We start from the raw sequence: 20,881 nt of genomic DNA on the forward strand, positions 1-20,881 counted from the left end.
TGGACAGTATCTGGGTTTAGGGTTTCATCCAAATGATGATGCTTCATGATATTTTCGTTGGTAATGTGATTGATGGTGGTTGGGGTGTGTGTGATGGTCTCTTCTAAAAGTGTGAGAAGTGTTTCCTTTGCCAGGTCGATGTTGATGGAGGTGAACAGTGCTGTTACGTTGAATGAATCATTGCTTCGTCTTCCTTTATCTTGGTGTTTTTGATGATTTTTAGGAATTCCTGGGTGAAGTGGATGGAGTGCTGTGACTCTTCTACTAGGTATTTCAGTCTTGCGTGTAGTTCTTTGGCCAGTCTGTAAGTTGGTGTTCCGGGTAGTGAGACTATGGGTCTGAGGGGGGCTCCTGGTTTATGGATTCTTTGTAGTCCGTAGAATTGTTGGTCCCGTCTGGTTGCATTTTTTGGAATTCTGCCTTGTTTAATTGTCCAGAATTGTGTAATTTTCTTAGGTGATATGTAATTTTGTTTCCTAGTTGTGGGGTCGAGCCTTGTGCCACCTGTTGGTAGGTGTTGGTGTCTGCGAGTAGTGCATTGGCTTTCTCTATGCAGTCCCTTCTGTTCAGGATGACTGTGAGCCGACCCTTGTCTGCAGGTAATATAACGATGTTTTTGTCTTTTTTGACGAAAACATCATGAAGCTAGTGGATCTGTGCCTCACCACCCACTTCACCTTCAACAACATAATCTACAAACAAACCAACTGCACACCCATGGGTTCTCCGCTATCAGGATTCATAGCAGAAGCAGTAATGCAAAGACTAGAACAAACAGCCCTACCAACCATCAAACCAAAAATCTGGGTCCACTACGTTGATGACACCTTTGTCATCACAAAACGAAAACAAGATAGAAGAGACATTTAACATCATCAACAACCCCCTCACAGGCATAAAGTTCACCAAGGAGGAAGAAACCGACAACAAACTCGCATTCCTGGACGTCACAGTCGAAAGAAAGGACAGCGGAGAATTACAAACCTGCGTATACAGAAAACCGACAAACACTGACCATATACTTAACTACACCACCAACCATCCCAACACACACAAACTAAGCTGTATCAGAACACTATTCCAACGAGCCACCACACACTGCAGCACAGACGAACTTCAGAAAACAGAGGAGAACCACCTATACAACGTACTCGAGAAGAACGGATACTCAAAAAAATACAATCCGCAGATTCCTCAACAACAAACCACGACAAGCTGACCAAACACAGCCAGAACCCCTAACCACCTTACCATACATCAAAGACATTTCAGAAATGACAGCCAGACTACTAAGACCCCTCAGAATCCTAGTAGCGTACAAACCCACCAACACACTCAAACAAAAACTAACAAACTTAAAAGACCCAGTACAACCCATGGACAAAACCAATGTCATGTACAGAATTCCATGCAAGGACTGCCACAAACACTACGTAGGACAAACAGGAAGAAAGTTAGCCATCAGGATACACGAACACCAGCTAGCCACAAAACGACACAACCCTCTCTCCCTCCTAGCCCTACACACGGATGAAAATAAAAACACCAATTCGACTGGGACAACACATCTATCCTGGGACAGGCTAAGCAAAGACATACCAGAGAATTCCTAGAGGCCTGGCACTCCAACCACAACGCCATAAACAAATACATAGATCTAGATACCATCTATCAACCCCTCAGAAAACGAACAGGAAATAACATCACCACAAACCCCAGGAACCCCATCCAGGATAAACCTATAAATAGAAAGCAGGAGACAACAGCTTCGCTTCACTAGAGGTCGCCACTGATGATGTTACCTAGCCAGGTAATGAAACGTCTGGATATCAAACCTACAACTCAGCGAGCAAAGCTACACCCTAAACCTCAACCTGAGCTACAAACCTTGCAAAAAATATGCCTTTGCTTTTTGCATCTCTCAATGTTCATTTAAAACATGAGACGTGTTGAGAAAATAGAGTTGAATCCCGATATTGACCAGGATTCTTTTGGTGGCCCATAAATCTAGGAGCAGAATTAGGCCATTTGACCCATGGGTATGTTTTACCATTCGATCGTGGCTGATATGCTTCTCAAACCTGTCTTCTCCCCATGATCCCCTTATGAATCAAGAACTTATCCATCTCTGTCTTAAAGACTCTCAAAGGGTTGTTAGTTTGTGTGATGCTGTTCCCTGAAGGCATTGGGAGTTGGGTCTTTGGGTTTATTTATGGCTGAGTGTGACAGATTTTGTACCGACAGTGGAATTGCAGATGATGGAAAGCAAGTGGAATTGAGGCCACAATGAGATCAGCCATGATTCTATTGAAGGTTAAAGGATACTGAAAGAGACTTGTGCTTCTGTGTCCTGTATTTCTATGTTCCCAAGAACCTACTGAACTGGAGGAGAAACAAGTCATTCTTGACCCAACTGCATAACCCTTTTTTAAAAAAATGATAATTACAACAATGATAATTACCACTAAATAAAAAGAACACTCCAGAACAAGTAAATAGGGCAAGGAGGCTTGGGTACAAATTGATAGAAAATAAATTTGTGTGTTTTTTTTGAACAAAGGGTAACCAACATCCAGACTAGTTTCCTGGAAATAATAGCATGAATGAAGACTGACTCTGCTGAGATCCTGGCACTCTTTCTTTTTAAACAGAATAAGTTAGATGGGTTGGTTGGCTTCCCTCAATCATGTTTAGCTCTAACGTCATGAATTTTCTCTCTCTCTGTCGCGCACTCTCTTTTTCTCTCTCTCTCTCTCTCTTTCTTTCTTTCTCTCTCTTTCTTTCTTTCTTTCTTTCTTTCTTTCTTTCTTTCTTTCTTTCTTTCTTTCTTTCTTTCTTTCTTTCTTTCTTTCTTTCTTTCTTTCTCTCTCTTTCTTTCTTTCTTTCTTTCTTTCTTTCTTTCTTTCTTTCTTTCTTTCTTTCTTTCTTTCTCTCTCTCTTTCTCGCTTTCTCTCTCTCTTTCTTTCTCCCTTTCTTTCTTTCTCCCTTTCTTTCTTTCTCCCTTTCTTTCTTTCTCCCTTTCTTTCCCTCTCCCTGCGTCTCTCTCTCTCTCTTTCTCGCTCCCTGCATCTCTCTCTCTCTCGCTCCCTGCTTCTCTCTCGCTCTCTTTTCCATCAGATCTGACCTCGTTTTAATATATTTGATTTCATGTTCTGATATGGTTTGATGTTGCATTCTTGTTTGTGACATGGCTTGGGATGCTTGTGAACTGTGTTAAATGGACTAATATATAAATACACATCCTTATTGTCAATGCATTAAGGCATGGAGATGAGGATAACATTGTGACTTTTATATAAAATATAAACAGACTTTACCTTCAGTCTAAAATAATAGCAAAGTATGGCAGAAGCTGGAGTTCTGAAATGAAGACATTTGTTCAGAGAGAAACATCAGTTTCTTCTGGAGAAGAGGCATATTGGTCTCAATGTTAACTCTATCCACAAAAGCATCTAGCTCTGTTGAGTGTCTCCAGGCTTTCCATGTTCATTTACCTTCAACATTTCTCTTCCACCTCCTCAGCCCATGCCCCCTCCCAAAATAAACTAAATGGGAGGTTAAGGGGTAAGCTTTATAGAGGTTTATAAAATAAGAGTATAGATAAGATGAAGGTCAAAATCTTTTCCCTGGGATAACGGAGTTCAGAACTAGAAAGCATACTTTTTAAGGTAAGAGGAGAAAGATTTAAAAGGGACCAAAAGGGCAACTTTTTTTCCACACAGGGTGGTTTGTATGTGAATGAATTGCCAGAGGAAATGGTAGATGCAGATACTGTTATAAGATTTAAAAGACACTTTGACAGGTACATGAGGAGGAAAGATGTAGAGTGATATGGGCCAAACAGAGGCAAGTGGGACTCATTTAATTTGGGAAACTTGATTGGCATGGACAAGTTGGACCGAATGGTCTGTTTCTGTGTTGTATGACTCTGACTCTGTTGACTTGACTTCCACAGCCTTTAGTGGCAATGAGTTCCCCCGTCTCGACCACTGTCTCGCCACCCACCTCTCTCTGCCCTCTCCCTCCCCACCCCCCCACCCGTCCTCTTCCTCCCCTCTCCTGTCTGTCCCCCCACTCTCTCATCCCAGACTCTCTCTTCCCCCCCCTGGATTACTAGTCCTGTGACAATGCTGCTGTGCTGGCAGCTCCCACTGTCGGAGTGAGTGAAGAGCTGTAGGTGATGAACAGAAAGTCAATAAAGATCTCTCTTCCCAGCCTGATTGTCATAGGTTGACAAAGGGGCTATTAAGCGGGAGTGGTTGTAGGTTGGCAAGAGTATATGGAGGCCATGGAGGATGTGGAGCCATTATCTCATGGAGGCATGAAAGGGAGTGAGAGCTGGAGGAATTTTTAAAAATTGTTTTTCTTTAAAGAGATTTTGATTTGTTAGGTCAATCAGCTGAGGAGTGGCCGATGGAGTTTAATTTGGATAAATGCAAGGTATTGCATGTTGGTAAAACAAACAAGGGCAGGACTTATACAATTAATTATAGGACATGGTGCATGAGAGACCTAGGGGCTTGGGTTCATAATTCTTTGAAATTTGCATCAAGTAGGCATAGTGGTTAAGAACTTTGGTGTTTAAGAAGTTAAGCATGCTTCCCTTCATTGCTCAGATCTTAGGAGTTGGGATGTCACATTGAGTTTGTACATGACATTGATGAGATCTTTTCTGTATGCAGTTCTGGTTGCCCTGTATTAGGAAGGATATCACTGAATTGGAGAGGGTTCAGAAAAGATTTACCAGGATTTTGCCTGGAATGGAAGGTTTGAGTTATATAATAGGCTAGATAAGTTGGGAGGAGAAAGTGAGGACTGCAGATGCTGGAGATAAGAGCTGAAAATGTGTTGCTGGAAAAGCGCAGCAGGTCAGGCAGCATCCAGGGAACAGGAGAATCGACGTTTCGGGCATAAGCCCTTCTTCAGATAAGTTGGGACCTCTTTCACTGGAGTGTAGGAGGTTGAGGGGTGATCATATAAAATCATGAGGGGCATAGATAAGAGCACCAAGAGCACTTTCCCTAGGTTAGAGGAGTTCAAAACTATAGGACATATTTTTAAGGTGAGTGGAGAAAGATTTAAAAAGGATATGAGAGGCAACTTTTATTTAAACATAATGGTTAGTGTGGGGACTGAAGTGCCAGAGGAAGTGGTAGATGCAGATACAATTACAATGTTTAAACAAAAAATATGGATATGTTCATGAATAGGAAATGTTTGGTGGCAGATAGGCCACATGCAGCCAGGTGGGACTAATTTAGTTTGGGAACATGGGTTGGCGTGGACAGTTTGGATTGAAGGGTCTGTTTCCGTGCTGTATGACTCTATGATGTGAATACAATTGCAACATTTAAAAAAACATTTGGGTAAGTGCATGAGTAGGAAACGTTTGGAGGGAAATGGGCCAGGAACAGGCAGGTGGACTAGTTTATTTTGGGAATATGGTCAGTGTGGTCTGAAAGATCTGTTTCTGTGCTGTATGATTCTGACTCTAAAAGCTTTAACATAGTGTTGGAGCACCAAGGTAGGCCTTTCACCCAGTCTGCTTACACACCCAATAACCTTTGCACTTATTTCAAGGTTGCCTTGTTTGACTTCTATAACACTCCACCCAAGAATGAAAATTTCAACTTAAGTTTGAATTGAAGCATACTTCTTTTTTCTGAATGTATGTAATGAAGTTATTTAAATTCCCCAGGTGCTGTGGCAGGATTTGCATTCATATCTTTAAATAATTAGTACGGGCCTCTGTATTAGTCTGATAACATAACATCTGTGTATTGTGGTTTGCTGGTTGAATGGAAATGCTGAACAACATGATCCTGAATTTTTGATTATTTATTATTGTAGTTCTCTGCCCCACCGTCACCCTGGACTACTTCCTTAGACTTCCCTAACTTCCTGCACTTTTTAAAAAAGAGAGATATTTCTAATCAATCTCAGTTTGGCAGCATCTGTGGAGCAAGAAGCAGAGGAAGTGAAATCTGGGAAGTTGCTGGCCAGATGGGGTGAAAACAATGACTGCAGACGCTGGAAACCAGATTCTGGATTAGTGGTGCTGGAAGAGCACAGCAGTTTAGGCAGCACCCGGGGAGCAGCGAAATTGACGTTTCGGGCAAAAGCCCTTCATCGTCATCAGCCCTTCATCAGTATTATCACTGGACTGTTAATCCATTGACTTGGATTTGAATCCCGCCATGGCAGATAGTGGAACTTGAATTCAATAAAAGATCTGGAAATAGAAGTAGAATCATGACCATGAATCCATTGTTGATTGTCGGGGGAAAAAATACATGTGGTTAACTAATGCCCTTTAGACAGAAACTGCTATCCTTATCTGATCTGGCCTACATGTGACTCCAGACCCAAAGCAATGTGGTTGACTCCTAACTGCCCTCTCGGCAATTAGGGATGGGCAATAAATACTGGCCTAGCCAACAATGCCCATCTCATGAATGAATAGAAAAAAATACTGTTTCAAGTCCATTATGACTCCATTTGGGGATACTAACGTTTCAGTTTGCTGTATGTCTTGAATTACGTAGAGTGGCAAAAATATTTCTGTATTAATTTTTTTCCACTATGCTATTTCTCTTCTGGTAGTAGTGACATTTGCTTAGTGTAGCAAACTTCACTAATGGAGTAACTATATTCGAACTTCTCCAAAAGTGAATGCTGTTGGATAATCAGTGATAAACTTTGAATTTGATGCCCAGCTGCAATCACAGAATCAATAGCTTTATTGTGGGTTTATATGAGTGCAAGTATACCAACACATTATTCAAGTGGCCATAATTCATTAGGAGCTGTTAGCCAACAGGAAAGTTAATCTTTTTTGTGTCAATATCGATTCAAGGGTTAATGGACAGGTATCTACAATAGGAAGTGACTAATCTATGTGATATTTGTGCTCTAGCGAAGTTCAATGCAACCTACTGGTGGATTCAATATCGAGTTCAATCATTTAGAGCCTGAGCACCTTCTCCAACGTCCTTACCCTAACTCCCAAACATGAGGCCTTGTCATCAAGAGGGTTGCTACCACAAATAGCGCATTCTCAGCCATTAATGGTCCCAATTAGCAATATATTCATTTTCCGAGGCTGACCTTTATCCATTCCTGTGTTTGCCCAACTGTTTTTCTCTCTCTTGGTTCAATCTCCATCTATTGTTTAGTCCTTCCCCCTCCCCCTCTCCCTGCTCCTTCTTGAGCGTATGTACAGTAGCGCCTCGACTTACAAACTTAATCCGTTTTGGGACCCTGTTCGCCGACCGCAAAGTTCGCGAACTGAATCAATTTTTCCCATTGCTCGGATAGCGTAAGAATGCTTGGATGGCTGTTCACAGCGCACGCGCCAAAGATGAACTGAATGAGATCACGTAGGGCCCGAGAGCTTTTGCGTTCAACAAGCGCATGGCGAAGCAGAACAATGAAACCATGTAGTCGCACACGGGCTTTTTGCGTTCGTACCTTCGTTCGTACCTTGAATTTTGTACGTACGTTGAAGCAAAGTTTTACGTACAATCCTGTTCGTAAACCAATTTGTTCATGAACGGGGTCGTTCGTATGTCAAGGAGCATAGGGGGTATAAGTTTAAGGTGAGAGGGAAAAGGTTTAAAGGAGATGTGTGAGGAAAGTCTTTTACACCAGGGCCTGGAACACAGTGGCAGGTGAGGTGGTAGAAGCAAATATATGAGTTAAATTTAAGAGGCATTAAGACACACTCATGAACAGACAGGGATATACAGGGTTTTGGACTGAGTGTAGGCAGATGGGAATACAGAGGAAACTCAGTTATCCGAACGAGATGGGTGGGCACTATTTCATTCAGTTAATTGATTCAATGCCTTTGCTCTGGGGCTCAGAGTTTTCTATTAAGTCTGCTCCCCGTTCACGAGACTAGGCAGCAGCACAGTGTGCGCGAGTCCCCGCTCCCGTCCTTCCTCCAGTCCTGTCCAACACTGCCCCTCACTCATCCCCCAACACCACCCCTACCCCCTGCAACCTCCCACCCCCATGCGCCCCTGCCCCCACTTCGGGGCAGCCAGACTAGACACCAACAACTGCCTTTTGGAGGGTGAGTCTCCAAATAGAGCGCGCACACACACACACACCATTTTACTGCAAGTTTTTGACAGGTGCCACCTTTGCCCTGTACAGGACAATGTTGGACAGATTATCTGGGGAAGGGGGGTTTAGGGTGCACCCTTCTGTAGAACTCCAGGGAAAGTGTGGGAAGAGAGAGAAAGAGGTCAGTAATTTAGAGACGGTGCCTGCGCTTCCATCAGTCCAGGACTGTTCTTGGCAGCACTTTTACTCACTGTAAACAAAAGACGGCGATCAGTGTTGGACGCACGTCTTTGATGTAATGTTTCTGTCAGGACCTTGAGACCTCCTTCGGATAATCTGATTTTCGGATAATTGGTATTCGGATAATCGAGGTTCCTCTGTAGTTTAAAGTGGCCATGATGATCAGCAGAGACATTGTGGGCACAGGGCCTCTTCCTGTGATGTACTGTTCTATGTACTGCCACACAGTCTTTCTAGCACTGGAAATTTAAGCTTGGTACTCATTTCTTCAGAAGTTAATTATTTAATATTGTTGGCAATCTAACATTATTATGTTTAATATATTATACCATCTTGTTATAAATCATTCTTTCATCATCCTATTTTTGCTTTCTATGTGATCTTAAGTCATCAGAATTCCAACCATTTTAGATTTTTTTTTGAACAAGCCCTTTGGCAGGCCAAGCCTGAGCCGATCCAGATCCTTTTAGATAAACCTGTCGCCTAGTTTCTGTATCCCTGTGCTCCCTGCCCATTCATGTAGATGCATTTTAAATACGCCATCGTGCCCGCCTCTACCACAGCTGCTGGCAATGTGTTCCAGATACCCATCACCCTCTGCGTAAAGAACTTTCCACACATTTCTCCCTTAAACTTTTCCCCTCTTACTATGAACTCGTGACCCGTAGTAATTGAGTCCCCCACTCTGGGGGAAAAAGCTTCTTGCTATCCACTCCATCTATATCTTTCATGATTATGTAGACCTCAATCAGGTTCCCCCCGCCCAACGTCTGTCTTTCTAATGAAAAAATCCTAATCTACTCATCCTCTCTTCACAGTTGGCGCCCTCCTTACCAGGCAACATCCTGGTGAACATCCTCTGCACCCTCTCCAAAGCATCCACATCCTTTTGGTAATGTGGCAACCAGAACTGTACGCAGTATTCCAAATGTGGCCAAACCATAGTCCTATATAACTGTAACATTACCTGCCAACTCTTGTACTCAATACCCCGTCTGATGAAGGAAAGCATGCTGTATGCCTTCTTGACCACTCTATTGACCTGTGTTGCCACCTTCCGGGTATAATGGACTTGAGCACCCAGATTTCTTTGTACATTAATTTTCCCCAGGACCTTTCCATTTACTGTATAGTCCGCTTTTGAATTGGATCTTCAAAATGTATCACCTCGCATTTGCCCGGATTGAACTCCATCTGCCATTTCTCCGCTCACCTCTCCAATCTACCTATATTCTGCTGCATTCTCTGACAGTCCCCTTCACTATCTGCCACTCCGCCAATCATTGTGTCATCTGCAAACTTGCTAATCAGACCACCTATATCTAGGTCAAGCTGGCATAAGGAGGGGAGGAAGTGTTCGATATTCCAAAAGGCATTGAAGTGGACAAGTCTCCAGGTTTGGATAGGATCTATCCCAGATTACTGAGGGAAGTGAAAGAGGAAATAGCTGGGGCCTTAACAGATATCTTTGCAGCATCCTTGAACATGGGTGAGGTCCCGAAGGACTGGAGAATTGCTAATATTGTCCCCTTGTTTAAGAAGGGTCACAGGGATAATCTAGGTAATTATAGACAGTGAGCCTGATGTCAGTGATAGGAAAGCTGCTGGAGAATATACTGAGGGATAGAATCTATTTACATTTGGAAGAAAATGGGCTTATCAGTGATAGGCATGATTTTGTGCAGGGAAGGTCATGTCTTACTAACTTAATAGAATTCTTTGAGGAAGTGACAACGTTGATTGATGAGGGAGGGGGTGTAGATGTCATATACATGCACTCCAGTAAGGCATTTGATAAGGTTCCTCATAGTAGGCTGATGGAGAAAGTGAAGTTGCATGGGGTCCAGGGTGTACTAGCTAGATGGATAGAGAACTAGCTGGGTAGTGGGAGACAGAGAGTAGTACAGGAAAGGAGTTTCTCAAAATGGACAGAGGTATTTCACAGGGATCTGTATTGGGACCACTATTGTTTGTGATAATCAAACATCTATCCCTAACCTCAACAATGGTCACGTCCCTTTCCTTGGTGAATACTGATGCAAAGCACTCATTGAGAATCTCACCCATTTTCTCTTGACTCCACACATAACTTTCCTCCTTTGTCCATGAGTGGGCCTCTAGTTACCCCCTTGGTCCTTTTATATACAAATAATAGGCTTGGGATTTTTCTTAACCCTGTTTGCTAAAGATATTTCATGACCCCTGTTAGCCCTCTTAATTCCTTGTTTCATATTGGTCCGATTTTGCTGACATTCTTCCAAAGCTTTTACTTCCTGGTTTTGAGACTCTGTCTCTCAATGAGGATCCTTCAGTTTGGTGGGGAATTATGCTGTGTTTTCATTATCATGCTACAAAGCTCATGAAAAGTGTTTTTGTGACCGTATGCGTAAGAAGTGGTGAATTACATTATTTTACTGTTGAATGCAAAGTACTGGGTAATGTATTGAATCAGGAGTGTTGGGTAACTATGTAGTGTTACTAAGAGTCATAGAGCTGTACAGCATGGAAATAGACCTGTCAGTCCAACCATCCATATTGACTGGATATCCTAAATTAATCTAGTCCCTTTTTCTTGCATTTGGCCCAAATCCTTCTAAACCTTTTCATATTCATCTGCCCATCCAGGTGCTTTTTAAATGTTGTAATTGTGCCAGAGAAAGTGGTGGAGGCTGGTCGCTCACTCCATACACTCATCACTCGCTGTAGAAAAAGTTGCCTTTCAGGTCCCTTTTAAATCTTATACCTCTAGTTTAAACCTGCGCCCTCTAGTTTTAGACTCCCATATCCTGGGAAAGACACCTTGCCTATTCAGGAGAAAGTGAGGACTGCAGATGCTGGAGATAAGAGCTGAAAATGTGTTGCTGGAGAAGCGCAGCAGGTCAGGCAGCATCCAGGGAACAGGAGAATCGACGTTTCGGGCACAAGCCCTTCTTCAGGAATGAGGAAAGTTTGTCCAGCAGGCTAAGATAAAAGGTAGGGAGGAGGGACTTGGGGGAAGGGCGTCGGAAATGTGGTAGGTGGAAAGAGGTCAAGGTGAGGGTGATAGGTCAGACTGGGGTGGAGGCGAGAAGATAAAAGGTAGGGAGGAGGGACTTGGAGGAGGGGCGTTGGAAATTTGATAGGTGGAAAGAGGTCAAGGTGAGGGTGATAGGTCGGAGTAGGGTGGAGGCGGAGAGGTCAAGAAGAAGACTGCAGGTCAGGAAGGCGGTGCCGGGCTGGAGGGATTCGGCTGTGACAAGTTGGGGGGAGGGGGGATGAAGAAACTGGTGAGGTCCAAGTTCATCCCCTGTGGTTGGAGGGTTCCCAGTCGGAAGATAAGACGCTCCTCCTCCGACCGTCGGGTTGTTGTGGTTAGGTTGGGTCGGTGGGGGGTGTGGATCTGACAAGGGAGTCGCGGAGGTAGTGGTCTCTACGGAAAGCTGATAGGGGAGGGGAGGGAAATATATCCTTGGTGCTGGGGTCTGTTTGGAGGTGGCGGAAGTGACGGCGGATGATGCGCTGTACATGGAGATTGGTGGGATGGTAGGTGAGGACCAGTGGTGTTCTGTCCTGGTGGCGGTTGGAGGGGCGGGGTTCAAGGGCGGAGGATCGGGAAGTGGAAGAGATGCGGTGGAGGGCATCGTCGACCACGTCGGGGGGGAAATTGCGGTCCTTGAAGAAGGAGGCCATCTGGGTTGTACGTTTTTGGAACTGGTCCTCCTGGGAGCAGATGCGGCGGAGACGAAGGAATTGGGAGAATGGGATGGCGTTTTTACAGGGGGCAGGGTGGGAGGAGGTGTAGTCCTTGCCTTTTCACCCTATCTATGCTCCTTGTGATTTTATAAGCTTCAATAAGATCACCCCTCAGCCTCTGATGCTCGAGGGAAAATAGCCCCAGCCTATTCAGCCAGTCCTTATTGCTGAAACCCTTCCAACATCCCTGTAAGTCTTTTCTAAACCCTTTCAAGTTTCACAACATTCTTTGTATAGCAGGGAGACCAGGATTGAACCAGAAATGGCCTAACCAATGTCCCCTACAGCCGCAACATGACCTCCTAACTCCTATACTCAATGCACTGACCAATAAAAGCGAGCATACCAAATGCCGCCTTCACTAGACCAATCTACCTATGACTCTACTTTCAAGGAATTATGAACCTGCACTCCAATGTCTCTTTGTTCAGCAACACTCCCCACCCAGGACCTTACCATTAAGTGTATAAGTCCTGCCCTGATTTGCCTTTCCAAAATGCAGCCCATGTGATCAAGGTCCCTTGTGCTCTGAGGGAATCTTCGTGGCTGTCCACTACATCACCAATTTTGGTGTCATCTGCAAACTTACGAACAAAACCTCCTATGGTCACATTCAAATCATTTATGTAAAAGACAAAAAAGCAGTGGACTCAGCACTGATCCTTGTGGCACACTGTTAGTCACAGACCGCTAGTCTGAAAAGCAATCCTCCACTAACACCCTGTCTCCTATCTTTGAGTCAGTTATGTATCCAAATGACTAATTCTCCGTGTATTCCACGTGATCTCATCTTTCTAACCAGGCTACCTTGTGGAATTTTACCAAATGTCTTAATGACGCTCATATAGATCAAACCCACTGCTCCATCTTTATCTATCTTTTATGTTACTTCAAAAACTTGAGACACCATTTTCCATGCACAAAGCCATGTTGACCAACCTAAGCAGTCCATATCTTTCAAAATACATGTAAATCCTGTCCCTCAGGATCCTCTCCAACACTTTGCCCAACACTAATGTCAGGCTCGCTGGTCTGTAGTTTCCTGGCATTTCCTTACAACCTTTCTGAAATAGTTACAGCACATTAGCCAACCTCAAAGCCTTCTGGCACCTCGCCTATGGCTATCGATGATATAAATATCTCGGCATGGGGCGCAGTAATCACTTCCCTAGCTTCCAACAGCGTACATCTGATCAGGTCCTGGAGATTTATTCACCTTTATGCATTTTAAGATGTCAAGCCCCACCACCTCTAATTTGGACATTTATTAAGATGTCGCTATTTATTTCTTCAAGTTCTCTAGCTTCCATGTTCTCCTGCACAGTAAACACTAATGCAAAACATTCATTTAGTATCTCCCCCATCTCTTGCGGTTCCACACGTTGGCTTAGCTGATTTTTAAGGGGCCCTATTCTCTCCCTTGTTACCCTTTCATGCTTAATGTATTTGTAGATTCCTTTGGATTCTCTTTAACTCTATTTGCCTAAGCTATCTCCTGTCACCTTCTGCCCTGCGTCTTCTGCTTTTATACTCTTCTGGAGAATCATTTGATTTCTGCTGGCTGTACTTGATATATGCTTCCTCCTTTTCCTTTCCAGCGCCTCAATTTTTTTTCTAGTTATCCAGCATTACCTACAACTTTTAGCCTTGCCCTTCACCCTAACAGGAACACACTGTCTCTGCTTTCTTGTTATCTCATTTTTGAAAGCTTCCCACTTCCATCCATCCCTTTGCTTAACTTAGTTCTTCCTTCATGAACAATTACTAAGAAGAAAATGGTATAAAAATTTTGATATTGATTCAAAAGGAATCCTAGGAACTAAAGAGTGACCTGTGTAATGGATGATGTGACATGTTGGAATACAATAGAATGTTTATAAATTGGAGCACAGACCATGTAATTCTGTGGAATTTTATTTTCTAGGTCCTTTTGAAGACTACAGCTGGTGATATTGATATAGAGTTATGGTCAAAAGAGGCACCGAAAGCATGCAGAAACTTTATCCAACTCTGCTTGGAAGGTATTTTTTTTTAATTGCAAAATTTATCGAAAGGGGAGCATTTTCCCACCCTGTTTGGTGAAGTGAAGCAAATGTTCATTCTGGTTAAATGAGCCATTGTTACTGAGGATTTGTTTGAAGTTGAAATCGGGATACAGCTGGTACTGATTTTTTACAACCTTGATGACTTCTACTGATAATGCAACTTTTATGCAGTTTGTTCATCAAAAACATCTCTGAAAAATTTTGTGAAAAGTTCTGATTGCACAAGTCTATCATAGTTTTGTAGCTGTAAAAGGATTTTCTCCTTCAAATATGTTTTGCTCTCAGAATAGTGTAGCATTGAAGGTTTTGGTTTATCACATCTATGCCATTTCTTTCAAAAGCAATTGAGTCAGTCCCTCTCCACTGCCTTCGCCCATATTCTTTCCATTCTTTTCTCCTTAAAAATATTTATCTACTTCCATTTTGAATACTACTGCTATTTATAGTAATACTATTACTATTTGTAATTAATCAGGGTGTCCATTCCAAATCATTACTATTAGTTGAGTGAAACAATGTTTTCGCTTATTTCACTTTTTTTTTCCCCTAGTCATATAAGACTGCTGTCTGGTTATTGGCCATTCATACGAATGTTTTAACTAGGAATGGGCCATTAAATCTATCTCGCCAGTTCCACCGCTTAATAAGATAATTGCTAATCTGATTGTGGCCTGCACCATACATTCCCATTGACTCCATTGCTAATCAGGCATCTGTTTTGCTGTTACAGGAATGTAGGAACAACTCTTCGTTGTTGTTATAAATTATTCCAAAACATAAGAGGCTTAGCCATTTGTTGGAAAATGGGATTGGAAACATTAGGTGATTATTTTTAACCAGCGCAGACTCACTTGGCAAAAGGGCCTTTTTCTGAGCTGTAGACCTCTATGCCTTGAGTTGATATAACTTCCTGTATTTTGCACTCCATACCTGTATTTTGAAGACCCAAAATCCTAATACATATTACTAACTGCCTTTGGTAGCCTGTCCTGAAACCCTCAAAGATTTGAGAACAAAGATCTGTTCATATGTGTCCTTTTAAAATCGTGTCATTTAGCTGCTATCATTTCTCTGTACCTTTTCCTACAAAAACGTAATATCTCTCACTTTTCTGTGTGAAATATTGTGTCATGTATTCATCTTTCCATCAGCCTGTTATGTCTGCATGAAGGTAATTACTGTTTTACCTATTGTTTATTAACACTTGCTTACAGTTGTGCATCAAGTACATATTTGAAAACTATCCTATACTCCCATGTTCAACTAATTAATGCATATCAAAATCAACAATTGTTTTAATACTAAACCCTGAAAAACACCACTATTGCTTCACTCCAAATATCAGTCATTCACTCCAAGTGTTTGTTTTCTATATCTTAGCTATTTTTATTGTCCCTGCACCTTTTACCTCAAGGCCATCAATTTTGCTAGCCTAATATATGTAACTTTAGTAAATGGCTTTTAAAGCTCATACACACAAGGTTAACTGCACTCCCCTCATCTACTCACTCAATTACTTCATCAAGAAAACACAATCAAGCTCATCAAACCATTATTTGTTCATGGGATGTGGGTATTGCTGGCTAGGCCAGCACATGAAGATACATAGTTGATTTTATTGTTGTCACACGTACTGATATAGTGAAAAGTGTTTTGTGTGCGAGGGCAGATCGTACCATGCAAAGTGCATCCGGGTAGTAGAACAGAGTGCAGAATACAGCTGCATTTCCAGAGAAGATGTAGAGAGAGAGAACAGAATTAATATTTGAAAAGTTCATCCAAAAGTCTGATAACGGTGGGGAAGAGCTATTCTTAAATCTATTTGTGTGTATATTCAAACTTGTATATGTTCTGCCTGACGGAAGAGAGTGGAAGAGAGTCTAACCAGAGTGGAAGGGGTCTTTAATAATGTTGGGTTTTTTCTTGAGGCACCGGGAAGTAAAATGGAGTCAGTGAATGCAAGGCTGGTTTGCCTGGTGAATTGGGTAGTGTTCTTGATTCTCAATAGCTTTTGCGGTCTTGGGAAGAGAAGTTGCCAAACCACACTGGAAACTTCCACATGCTTTCTGTGGTGCATCTGTAAAAAATGGTAGAAGACCTTGTGGGCATACCAAATTTCCTTAGTGTAGAAGAAAATTTCGGAAACAGACCTTCAGTATTGACCAAGTTTTATTTCATGAGATACCATGGGAAGCAGCCAATAAAACTGGTTCGAAATTAAAATCCAACTCGAGATTTATATAGGATTTCAGCTGGATGCACCACTACAAAATAGCCACTAGATGGCCTACTTGCACTTTCATTGAAAAACCTGGAGGTCTGGCCAAAAATGTAACAGTAGAACCTCGGTTATCCAAACGAGACAGGTGGGGAGTATTTTGTTTGGATAGTTGATCATTCAGATGACCGGAATCAAGTAGTAATTTATGAGTGCTGGTTATCCGGCAATGCAAGCCATATTGCCGTTTAACCAATTACTGATCTATCATAAATAAGCGGTAATTTGAGTGCTGGTTACCAAACATTTCTCGGTAATCCGCCAGTGTACGCCATAATGCTGTTTAACTGATAACTGGATGCTGAGTTGCCCAATGCCATTTTTACGGGACCTTGACATCTTGTTTGGATAATCGGAAATTTGATGTTTGGTAATTGAGGTTCTACTGTATTAGAAGGTCATCGATTTAGGTTTGTGCCAATACTTTGTATTTTCATTGCTGATTTAACGACATTTCAATGATAAGGTATTTCATAAGTTATGCAGAAAGCATGTTTAGGGTTATCAGGGGTGAAACCTTAAAATAAGAAAAGGCAGTACCATAAGTAAAGGAAAAACAAGGGCTCATCAGGGATGAACCCGAATTCTTTACTAAGCCCTTTTCTTATCCTAGGAGTCAAAAATTAACAGGCATTTATAATAGTTTTAATAATTGCAGGCTGATAATTATTTTGCAGGCAGTTAATTCTCTTGTACGTTATTGCAGGAGCACAGAACAGAGATAATTATTGTTAATTTCAATAATGCTTACTTTCTTATGGATAAAACTTAATCTCATCTCTGCAGGATCAGGAAACACATAATTCTGGTTACATAGTTAGTTACAAATTTCTCTTAGTATTGATTTTTTAGGATTGTTAAGTTAACACTCAAAAAAAATGGTTTCCAGAGCCACAAAAATGCTTCTACAGGACAACCTAGGAAACTATAAACCAGTGAGCCTGGTGGTGGGCAAGTTGTTGGAGGGAGTCCTGAGGGACAGGATGTATATGTATTTGGAAAGTCAAGGACTGATTAGGGATAGTGTGGGAAACCATGTCTCACAAACTTGACTGAGTTTTTTGAAGAAGTAACAAAGAGGATTGATGAAGGCAGAGTGATGGACATGATCTATATGGACTTCGGTAAGGTGCTCGCCAAGGTTCCTCAAGGGAGACTGGCTAGCAAGGTTAGATCTCACGGAATACAGGGAGAACTAGCCATTTCGATACAGAACTGGCTCGAAGGTAGTAGACAGAGGGTGGTTGTGGAGGGCTGTTTTTCAAAATGGAGGCCTGTGACCAGTAGAGCGCCACAAGGATCAGTGCTGGGTCCATTACTTTTTGTAATTTATATTAATGATCTGGATGTGAGCATAAGAGGTATAGTTAGTAAGTTTGCAAATGAAACCAAAGTTGGAGGTGTAGTGGACAACAAACAAGGTTACCTCAGATTACAACGGGATCTTGATCAGATGGGCCAATGGACTGAGGAGTGGCAGATGGATTTTAATTTAGATAAATGCGAGGTGCTGCATTTTGGGAAAGCAAACCTTAGCAGGACTTATACACTTAATGGTAAGGTCCTAGGGAGTGTCGCTGAAGAAAGAGACATTGGAGTGCAAGTTCATAGTTCTTTGAAAGTAGAGTCACAGGTTATGGATAGTGCTGAAGTCCTTTGATATGCATTCCTTTATTGGTCAGTGTATTGAGTACAGGACATTGATTTGGCATTTTTTGGAATATTGCGTGCAATTCTGGTCTCCTTCCTATCAGAAGGATGTTGCGAGACATTAAAGGGTTCAAAAAATATTTACAAGGATGTTGCCAGGATTGGAGGATTTGAGCTATAGAGAGAGGTTGAATAGGCTGGGGCTTTTTCTCTGGAGCGTCAGAGGCTGAAGGATAATTACATATAGGTTTATAAAAACATGAGGGGGTGGGGGAGTTGAGAACTAGAGGGCATAGGTCTAGGGTGAGAGGGGGAAAGATATAAAAGCGACCTAAGGGGCATCTTTTTTACACAGAGGCTGGTACGTGTATGGAATGAACTGCCAGAGGAAGTGGTGGAGGCTGGTACAATTGCAGCAATCTTTGACTCTATGACTTTGCCTCTTGAAGAAGTAGGGATGTTGTTGTGGTTTCTTGACTACTGTGTTGACATGGGTGGACCAGGACAGATGGTTGGTGATCATCACTTCCAGGAACCTGATACTCTTGACCATCTCCACCTCAGCACCAATGATGCTGACGGGGGCATGCCCTCCATTCTACTTCCTGAAGTCAATGATCAGCTTCTTCATTTTACTGATGTTGATGAAGAGATTGTTGTCTTTACCTAATGCTGCTAAACACTCAATCTCTTTCCTGTATTCTGTCTTGTTGTTGTTTGAGATGAGACCTACAATGGTGTTGACAGCAAACTTGTAAACAAAGTTGGGGTGGAATTTGGCCACACAGCTGTGATTATAAAAGGAGTACAATAAGGGGCAGAACTGTATCTAACAGAATTGACTCCTAAAGAAAGTCAAGTTGCCTTTATGTATATAATGAACAACCTGTTGTTGCAAATTCAAGTACTGAGGAGAATTAACTTGCAATTTAATGTGTTTGTTAATTGTGATCTTGTTGATTTTTGTGTAGATGGCAGTGATCATTTGGAAAAAAGTTTTTAAAAATTATTGAAACTGATTTATAAAGTAGCCTTCTGATTATGAACCTTTTTTTAAATTCCAAACAGGTTATTATGATAATACAATATTTCACAGGGTTGTACCTGGCTTTATTGTGCAAGGAGGAGATCCAACAAGAAGTGGAACTGGTGGCGAATCCATATATGGGAAGCCATTTAAGGTTTGTTTTTTTTTCCCTTAATTTCTCACTCCCCGATTTAACACTGGGATAAATTCCATGATTTTTGTAACCTGTTTGATATTGTTCTCAAATTGCTATGAGTATGAATAACTTGCAAGCCTGTTCCACCATGAAAGCTTTACAATAGACTAGTTTTCTGCCTTGATTTTACTTTTCAGTAAGTGGTGGGATGCAGATGTTATTGACACTGGACTGATTGTTCTGACATGCATTTCGGTCTATGTGCACTATGGTCACTTGTAATATTGTTCCCATCAAGTAACTTGGTAGAGTTTTATTATCAAACCTGGGATCTGTACATGTGAGAAGTTGGATTGTGTATTTATGTACTGAATCTTTGAAAAAGGGACATGTCTGAATTTTCTGCATTTGGTTACTTTGAATTTGATCTTTTCTATCCAATGTTTAGCTCTGATCTGAGTTTCTTTTTATTATTTAAATTTGCAGGATGAATTTCATTCTCGTTTACGTTTTAATAGAAGAGGATTGGTTGCTATGGCGAATGCTGGACCTCATGATAATGGTAGTCAGTTTTTCTTCACATTGGGTCCTGCGGATGAACTCAATAACAAACATACCATCTTTGGAAAGGTTAGAGTATGAGGATAAAAGAATGTATTGTTGGATTTCAATTTTATTTGCTGATGTGTCCAAGGGCAAGAATTACATTAACAGTTAACACTTTGTGTTAACACATGACTGTTTCCAGAGCATGTGCTTTGTGTGCAAGATAACTCTTACTGTATTACAATTTTTCTGTAATTCTTAATAAGATAAACTTTCCATGTTAGTATTTTGATGGAGTTCCTATGTTAGTAAGTTTAGCATTGCCTTTTGTCCTTCAGTTACATTTCTTCAACCACTGTTATTCTGCCTTCCTACCCATCTGCCACTTTTGTACATGACTGGCGTCAGGGCTGATACCTTTTCTTCAAATAGTGTTTTCTCTTGTAATCTAATCTTCCTTTTAAAATGTTTAAGTCCTTTTTTTTTTGATAGTAAGTTACTTCAAGATGGTTTTGGCTGAAAGTGCAGTTTTTCTTAATGTCAGAGCTGGGAGAAGATTAAATTAGACTACGTTAGGTTTCAAGTCCTGTTCCCGGTAGGCAGACTCGCCCTTTTTTCAGAAAGAAAGCAAATCTCCCAGCCTGGTTTGGCCTCAGGTCCTGCTTCCAGTAACTAGCAGTGCTGTTTGTGTACTGTTTCTTCTTTTTTTTTCCTGCTTCCCACCTAAGATTGCTTTTGTTAATTCAATTTGCACTTCAAATGCCTGAATTGGGTCTTTCATGAGAAATTAACTTGCAAATATCAAGGTGCTAGTCCTTATTACTTAACATACTCGGAGTTAGAAAGAGGAACTGGTCATGAAGTCCTGCTCATACTTCAATAGTTGGTTCCTGGTACAGGTGCCAACTAACTTTTGAGTTACATGGAATTCCTTTAAAGGCTTCTACATCTCAACTTCTTTAGTTAAAGTTGTAGAAACTTTAAATAATAACAATGTCCCATATACCACAACCACAACCACCACCACCATCGTCCCTGGATTGACCTGTCCCATCGTCAGGACAGATCCAGCAGAGGTGGCGGCATAGTGGAATATAGTCAGGAGGGAGTTGCCCTGGTAGTTCTAAACATTGACTCCGGATCCCATGGCTTAAGAT

The 20,881-nt window shown here is 41.7% G+C and overlaps 1 protein-coding gene across 2 annotated transcripts in view; it reads left to right on the forward strand.

Annotated features, from left to right (window-relative positions):
* cwc27 (CWC27 spliceosome associated cyclophilin) overlaps nt 1-20,881 on the forward strand; it is a 273,662-nt gene that overhangs the window by 15,144 nt on the left and 237,637 nt on the right. For both annotated transcript variants that reach the window (XM_043689551.1, XM_043689542.1), the window contains exons 2-4: nt 13,967-14,063; nt 19,084-19,196; nt 19,665-19,808. In XM_043689551.1, the coding sequence (XP_043545486.1) occupies nt 13,967-14,063; nt 19,084-19,196; nt 19,665-19,808 (354 nt within the window). The remainder of the gene's footprint in view (nt 1-13,966; nt 14,064-19,083; nt 19,197-19,664; nt 19,809-20,881) is intronic.

The sequence above is a fragment of the Chiloscyllium plagiosum genome, chromosome 1, assembly GCF_004010195.1.
Source record: "Chiloscyllium plagiosum isolate BGI_BamShark_2017 chromosome 1, ASM401019v2, whole genome shotgun sequence".
In the NCBI taxonomy this organism is placed as follows: Eukaryota; Metazoa; Chordata; class Chondrichthyes; order Orectolobiformes; family Hemiscylliidae; genus Chiloscyllium; species Chiloscyllium plagiosum.